Source organism: Exserohilum turcica (genome assembly GCF_000359705.1).
Source record: "Exserohilum turcica Et28A unplaced genomic scaffold SETTUscaffold_5, whole genome shotgun sequence".
Lineage (NCBI taxonomy): Eukaryota > Fungi > Ascomycota > Dothideomycetes > Pleosporales > Pleosporaceae > Exserohilum > Exserohilum turcicum.
This window is the reverse complement of record NW_007360266.1, coordinates 126,770-134,607: the sequence shown is the minus strand read 5'-3', so window position 1 is coordinate 134,607 and position 7,838 is coordinate 126,770. Positions and strand designations below refer to the sequence as shown.

The 7,838-nt window shown below is 45.3% G+C and overlaps 3 protein-coding genes across 3 annotated transcripts; 2 read left to right on the top strand and 1 right to left on the bottom strand.

Annotated features, from left to right (window-relative positions):
- Positions 1 to 2,746: 2,746 nt before the first annotated feature.
- Positions 2,747 to 4,381, top strand: SETTUDRAFT_33410 (uncharacterized protein; the record flags this gene model as incomplete). Its single annotated transcript, XM_008030588.1, has 5 exons — positions 2,747 to 3,391; positions 3,451 to 3,611; positions 3,667 to 3,928; positions 3,981 to 4,109; positions 4,187 to 4,381. The coding sequence occupies 5 exons, from the start codon at positions 2,747 to 2,749 to the stop codon at positions 4,379 to 4,381; spliced, it is 1,392 nt and encodes a 463-aa protein (XP_008028779.1).
- A 779-nt stretch (positions 4,382 to 5,160) lies between these two features.
- On the bottom strand, positions 5,161 to 5,496 carry SETTUDRAFT_94846 (uncharacterized protein; the record flags this gene model as incomplete). Its single annotated transcript, XM_008030717.1, has 2 exons — positions 5,161 to 5,360; positions 5,412 to 5,496. The coding sequence occupies 2 exons, from the start codon at positions 5,494 to 5,496 to the stop codon at positions 5,161 to 5,163; spliced, it is 285 nt and encodes a 94-aa protein (XP_008028908.1).
- Positions 5,497 to 6,023: 527 nt separating this feature from the next.
- Positions 6,024 to 7,621, top strand: SETTUDRAFT_155673 (uncharacterized protein; the record flags this gene model as incomplete). Its single annotated transcript, XM_008030716.1, has 3 exons — positions 6,024 to 6,050; positions 6,096 to 6,744; positions 6,792 to 7,621. 3 exons carry the CDS (start codon positions 6,024 to 6,026, stop codon positions 7,619 to 7,621), a joined length of 1,506 nt encoding a protein of 501 aa, XP_008028907.1.
- Positions 7,622 to 7,838: the final 217 nt, after the last annotated feature.

Here is a 7,838-nt window from a genome sequence, read left to right as displayed (position 1 = left end):
ACCTATATAAGAGAGGGAAAGTAGATTCTAATAGTTGCCCCTGCAACTATAGGTCTATACAAGACCTACCTTATATTCTATTTAGATGTAATCTATATAAAGAGGAAAGGAAAGGACTAAGAAATGCCTGCGAAGGCAATCTATTACTACCTATCCTCTCTCAAACAAAAGAGGGTATAGAAGCAACTATTACCTTTATTTAAGAAACAAAGACTAGAACACAAGCCTGGTACAAGGGAAACACAGAAAACGAGGAGTAATACCTGTAACAGGTAGCCATACACCTCCCCTACCCTATCCTACCCCCTACCTACTAACTAATAGGCTATAAGCCTCACCTTTATCTAGTGAAAACCCCTCCCAAATATCGTAGCTAGAAACAATCTACTTAGATACTTGTAGGCCTAAAAACCCTACACGTCTTATATAGCCCTTTGGGCTGAAAAAGGACGTTAAACTAGAATAATAATAATTACAATAACAATAATAATAAGAATACTTTACTCAAATATATATTAGATTTAAAGTTCTTCTAGAAAGAGATGATTTTGAGAATTGGAAGTAATACTTGCCCTAAGTATAATCAAGTTCTAAATAGTAACATTTCAAATATTTTATCTTGTATCTAATATTATTGTGGAATTCGTAGTCTATTCATTTCATCAGGCAGGCAAACTATCTTCGTCCTGTTTATTAACATCTACAACGTACTTACACTTGGCTAACATTCCCTATGTGCTATATGCGTTACGAAGTCTTAAGTACAACCTCTGCCATAGCAGATATAGATGTTACCATCGCCGACACATTCATTTCACGGTCCACTCACCTCCCCCTGATACTCGCTGCCACAAAATGAGCACCCTGCAAACAGTCACAACAGGGCCATCAAGTTCCATCTACATGTTGTCAACAAACTTATTTTAATGCAGAAACCTGCTTATTTGAGGCTCCATACTCACGACTTTAGGAACTACAAATCTGATATCATTTGAAAACGTCAACAAATGCCCAATTTTGATTGATTTGAAACAGGCTATCCGTGCTCATTGTGTTCACTCTAACGCCGTGAGGTCAATGTCATATCTCGTCCGCGATGTGGGTATGGCGATCGCCCTCGTCTAGTATCTTGACTGTTCGCGTTGAGTCGGCCATCATCAAGGTATATCTCTGGGCTGCATACGGCTTCTGTCAGGGGCCGGTCTTTATTGGCTTTCGGATACTGGCCCACGAATATGTGGCTAAGGGGCATTTTCTTTCTGCTCGTATCTCAACGACAGTATTGGCTGGGTCCGTCGTTCCTTCCTCGGGGTCCCCTATTTCTCCTGGAAGATCACACATGCCCGCTATCACCGATTCACGGGGAACTTTACTAAAGACGTAGCTTTCATCCCGCGTACTGCTGAGGAGGTGGCTCGCTAGAAGGGTATCTCTCTCAAGGCACTCAAAGAATCTTGCGAGGATACCCCAGTCAGCAACAAAGTCAAGCTCATTGCGCATCAGACTCTCGGCTGGCAGGCTCACATGCTCTTCGGTTTGTCTGCTGGCTCGAAAGGTGAAGTAGGAGGTGACAGGGGACGTGAATAGCGATGGTTCTTTGCAAGAGCTAGTTATTTTGATCCGCGTGGTGTTCTTTTCCTTCCGTAACAGGCGAGGCTGGTGATTATATTTAATGTTGGGCTCGCCATTGCTTTATATGCCCTTTATGCACTTGATCAGGCGATAAGTTGGCAGGCTACTGCTTTGCTTTGAGTTTGTTCTATATTGGTGGGTTTATCATTGGTTGGTGGTAATCACTATCCTTCAACATACGCACCCCAACGTTCCACACTAGGGCGACACGACATGGACCTTCAACCTTGGCAATCTTTGCACAATTGATCGCGACTTTGGCTTCATCAGGCGTTTCTTTTTTTAGGGGGCTATTATGGACCATGTCGTTCACCATCAATTTCCAAAGATCCCGTTGTATCATGACAGCAAAGCAAGTGCTGTGATCCGCCCGCTTCTTGGGAGATTGTACAAAAAACATCTCTAGAATACTACTTGCTCAGCCATCTTGAAAGGCAATTGTTTCATCATTTGCATTCTTCAAGTGCTTAGTCTAGTGTTGGAAACGAGCCTTTTTCTTCTCTACATCACTCCCAATCTTTTCTTTTTTGACTTCCTGGCACCACTCAAAATTTGCCCGGTGATGAGTGCAATTACAGAAAATGAGAGGAAAATCAGTTTCACTCGCTGACAGTCAATATTCACTCTCACTTACGGTGGCTATGTTAAGGTTTTTGGATCTCAACAAATTTGCAATGTGATCGTGTAATATTGAGCGCGAAGGATCGCATATTCCCAATCTGGGTAGCCTAGCCCATCCTGCCCCACTTTTCAGAAGGATAACATTAGTAACATATGTTCGCTTAATTTTCTCAACGCTGTACACAGTAATATCTCGTAAGACTAGTAGATGAGCGAAGAGGATCGGCATCTACTCATGTCAACGGCCCGACAAAGGTCGATAATTTCTCCTCGCAGAAAAAGCCTCTGGGTGAACAGGCCCATCGATCTAGTAACAGTATACTCGCTTACACAGTCTCCTTGTCGCTTTGACAAACTGCATTAGTCTCTCTGATGTCAATGCTGCTCACCAAGCAAATGTCGTTTCATCTTATCGGTTGTGAAGCACATAAAAGAACAATGAAATCCCGAATTGACAGCATGACTGGGCGCCTGACATACGAAATAAATTGTCATGGACCTCCTCAAAAAGTTTTGCGCTTCCCGAGTATCATTTTACAACTCTGACTTTCCCATATCACTAACACACCGCTCGAACCATACAGTAACACTACCAGAATTATGCAAGCATTCGACCCCGCCATACCAACCCAGTCTCATCCTATTCAACGGACATCTGCAAACGTTATGGACAGCTCTAAGCCGCAACGAGATCGTTGTGCGCTACAAGCGCCGGATCTTCAAGTCGGAAGATGACTTATACCCGGGAAGTTTCGCTGTCGACTTTGTCAGCCAGGACGACAATGACATCAAGCAAGAAGACTCCTCATTGCCCCCACAGACGACATACTACAGAGATCATGATGCGCCCACTGGCTCGCTTGACTGCGCACCAATGCTGGTTGCACTGCACGGTGTGGCTGGCGGTTCTCATGAGCCGTATGTTAAGCATGTGTTAGCACCGCTGGTCGCGTCTGGGTGGAAGGCATGCGTCGTTGTGTCGCGCGGTTGCGGCGGAAGTCAGCTAACCAGTCCGCTGCTGTATAATGCGCGATCGACGTGGGACCTGAAGCAGACAGTGACTTTCTTGCGGCGTCGGTTCCCTAACCGGCCGCTGTATGCTATTGGCTTCTCTATTGGAGCGAACATCCTTGTTAACGTGAGCTCTCCTGAATCTACATGTATCTCCGGAATGCTGATAGAGAGGGATAAATGTAGTACCTTGGCGAGGAGGGTGAGAATTGTGGTGTCAGAGCCGCTGTGGTCTGCTCGAACCCTTGGAACTTGGAGGTCGTTGACAACGCACTCCGGCGGAGCTGGATGGGCCTCAACATCTACTCACATGCCATGGCTGACGGAGCGAAGCAGATCGTGCAACGGTGAGAAAGAGTCCTGGTTATTGCGTGTTTATCCGATATCTAACGCGCAACACAGTCACGCTGACATGGTATTGAGAAACCGTAGCATTGCTGCTACCGCCGTAGAAAAGATTCGATATTTTTTTGATTTCGATATGTATGCATACAATCATATTGATCATCATGTGGCTATAACTGAGCTTACGTTCAAAAGTGCTGTACAACTGCCCATGTGGGGCTATCCAACGAAAGGGACGTATTACAGGGATGCATCATCAGTTGATGCGGTCTTAGCAGTGCGAGTCCCGCTCTTTGCTCTCAACGCAGAAGACGACCCGGTGAGATTGACTGTCAGATTACATTATACATGTCACTAATGGACATTTGGAGATTTCCCATCGTGAGGCGTTGCCATTCGACGAGTTCCAAAACAACCCTTATACCGTGCTTTGCACGACTTCTTCGGGCGGTCATCTTGGTTGGTACGAATCAGAAGAGCAAAGATGGTTCGCCAAACCTGTATGTATCCTTTACACCCGATGGATGGGAGAGTTGGGGACAGAGATAATGAGGAACCGTATTAAAACTGCCCACAGGTCATCACATTTCTTGAGACTGTACATCATGATATAGACTGGACGAAAGATGTGAAGCTTGCTTCGCATGTCACAACGGCGGCTCATGGCCTTGAGTACAAACCAGTGCGCCGCAAGATGCAATATACCACCGCGGCGAACTCTCCTGGCCAATCTGAACTTCAGTTTCCGCATGATCAGCTCTGGTTTTTCTAACATCATCGCATCATCACGAACGCAGTATAGTCCAGCGTCCAAATGACAGTTTCTATAATCCGATGTAGCGTTTCGAAGATGTGGGGAAAAGAAACACACAGCTTTGTCAGCCGTGTGACAATGTTGACTTAATCTAACCACATTCATCCCTGTGACTATCTATGAAAGGCCTCATTTTTTGTTATGGTTGAGTTAAAATGCACTGCATAAAATTTATGATTCTACGATTTCTTTACACAAATCCACGTGAATATCGCTGACGAATAATAGAGCGACACATTTGACAAGCTCTTGGCATCTATCGGGTTACAAATGAATTGATCACGTTTTCATCACCCTCATACATGCAAAATCTACCTTGAAATTTCATTTCTGTCCTGCTCTGGTTTTGGCCACCGAGTGCCACAGCATTGTTAATCAAATTTCAGTCCAAAATACTAGTTGGAACACTTAGCTAGCGAGGCTTATATCAATGTAATCAACATAATCTTCAGCCACTCGATAACGAGATGTAATGGCTATGAAAAGTTGGACCAACAGAGCAAGGGGTACAGTTGTTGGGACAACTACAAAGAATGCAAACCCGGGTATCGCCGTGGTCAATCTCAGAACCACTATAGTGGTGAGCAATAATCCGAGAAAGATGTTCCCTTGATTTCCTATTTCCTTTCGAACAGCATGACTCCGCCTCATCCTCATTTGAGACTTCTGGGGTGATAACACCTCAGCTGTTTTTCGAGTTATAGGTGTAGTATTTGGCTGTTGCTGATCATCCTAAGTCAACTTGCGTTTTGCCATTGAGGTGTGCCCTGACTCACCAACAGTGGAACTGTTCCAATTAGCAGCCTCTCCATTATGGGTTTCACCTCCTCAGAGTGTGCAGCGTCCTGAAAAGCTTCTGTAGCATCTTTGCCTGCAAACGAACGAAGTATCTCTTCTCCCCCAGGATGCTCTTCTATGAACTTCGATATATCGTATACTGTAAGGATCAATTTCCTTTGTTATTGAACAAGGAAGGGCTGGAACCTACCATTTCCTTGAATGCAAATCCATATATTCTTTCCTTTGCCATGATTTGCAACTTCTGCTATAGAGAAATCAGATACCTGTGACATATTGATGCAATTGAAAACCAAGTATTGTGCATATTTGCATATTGTAGCGATTAATGAACAGTTCAAATCATGTCGCTCTGGGCGGCATGATCGGTGTAGTGATGCTTACGTGACACATTTAGTAGGTACTGACTAAGTGACCCCTTGCCTATTTTGACTAATTCAAGTAATCCCTTAGTAGAGTCTCTCTTAGGTGATACCAATCTTACGCTACAATATGAATCCCGAAAAGACCTTAGTTTATAGTGCGAGAGTTGCTCGGGTGTTTTTACTTCTTTGTCTCCATGATGCCTTCACTCTCGCTTGGCTGGCTCACCTTCAAACTACCTTTTGGCGACCTTTCTTCCTGCGATACACGCACAAAATGCTGTACATCACTGTTTCTCTGCTAGGAGTAAGCAATAGCTGGAGTCAGTCCTTTCGATTAGAGGATTATAAAACGTTCGAATCGTTGCATGCTGCAATCCTAACAAGATTCAATATCCTGGTAGACAAAGGCAAGATCTGTCTTATGCCTAGCTTATAACATGATACTGATAGTGTATCTAGCCGATGTTACGCTGTACCAGAGTTCTAGGAAAATTGACTCGTTAGACCAGATAACGGAGGTACCTGTCATTATCCTGGTCAATAATCGCAGAATCAGAGATCCTCAGGGTCCAACCGGTGTTCCCTTTTTTGGGAATTACTTCGACATATACCCTGACCATGTCGGTAACTATCGTCGCCTGTTTGGTACGTACGGACAGGTGATCAAAGTTCGCAATATCGGCCGAGACTTTTACTTGACCAATGATCCAGAAGTAGCGAAGTTGGCTTTCAGGGACGGTGAATACTTTACCAAAGCGCCAACGTCTCCGAACCATCCTCTTCATGGAATCGAAGATCCAACTGCACTCTTCCTTTGCGATACTGAGTCTCCGGCTTGGAAAGAAGCACACAAGTTTCTTCCTCCGAGCATGTCACCGAGGGCAATGAGGCACCACCTGCCCAGCATAGTAGATGCCGTTACTTCATCCTTTAAAGTCCTAGACCAGACGGAGACTCTTGGTCAAGCCTTCAATGTGTTCAAGTACACATGCAAGTTGGCTTCGCAAGTTTCTGCGAAGCTTGTGCTCGGCGTTGATCTGAACCAGTTTGATTCCTTGGATACGCCATTGCACCGAATGATGGAGCTTATTGAACGTGCGGTCAAGTTGAATACTCGCCTTCAGGTGCGGGGTAAACTGTATTCATACCTCCCATTCGGTAAATCCCGATTCTCAAATCGAGTAACCAGAGCTGACCGTGAAAAGGAGATTCGGCGCTCCTTCGACAAAGTTTGAAGGAGGCATATGGCTACATCGATCAGGCAATCCAAGACTGTATCGGTGAAGACACAACCAACCTCCCACTCCAAGTTGCGGCCACTGATTCCACCTGCCTCGTGGATTACTTGCTTCGCGCCACGGATGGCTCTGGAAAGAAAATGACAAGTCGATACATACGAGGCAACGTTCTGGTGCTTCTCGGTGCTGGTTTCATCACTAGCTCAGCTTTCCTCTCATGGCTTATTTATTCATTCACCATCTACCCAGGAGTGCAAGAGCGGCTGCTACAGGAGCTGATCGACCACGGTGGCGCAGTGGATAAGCACTGGAAGTATGAGGAGCTGCAGGCGCTAACATTCCTAGATGCATTCGTCAAGGAAACACAGCGCCTACACAGCCCGTCTTTTCAGCCAGCCCGCAACACACGCCAGGACATCATCCTGCCAGGTGCATACCGTTTACCCGCAGGCGCTATCCTCATCCCTAGCCTACCCCACCTTCACACCAATCCTGCCCACTGGGACGACCCATACTGCTTTAATCCCGATCGCTGGACCACAGCCAGTGTGAAGGAGCGGCATCGCTCTGCGTATGTCCCTTTCGCTGCAGGCGCACGTGGTTGCATTGGATTCAATGCAGCATTGTTAGAGGCAAAGGTTACTGTTGCCGAGCTGGTCTACCGTTATGCTTTTACAGATGCGAGCGAGGAAGCAGTCGAATATGATCCGGAATTTAATAACATCAGACCGTCGAACTTTTATGCACTGGCTGTGAAGAGAACGTCTTGGCCGGCGCCCAACCCAAGCGTTAGGTAGTATTCCATATACGCTCTACTTAGTCTTGGATATAGAGAGAAAGTACCCTAATAGCTTCCCTATTTGTTAATTATTATTATTATTATTATTATTATTCCATTAGAGTCTATCTGCAGTCAGTGACTATGTAAGACTTTGGCCAGAGGCCGTTCTAGGTACAATTTGTTTAAAAGTGAGAGTGTTCTCTGTATAGTACTGCTATTGTGCTGCGGTTTAG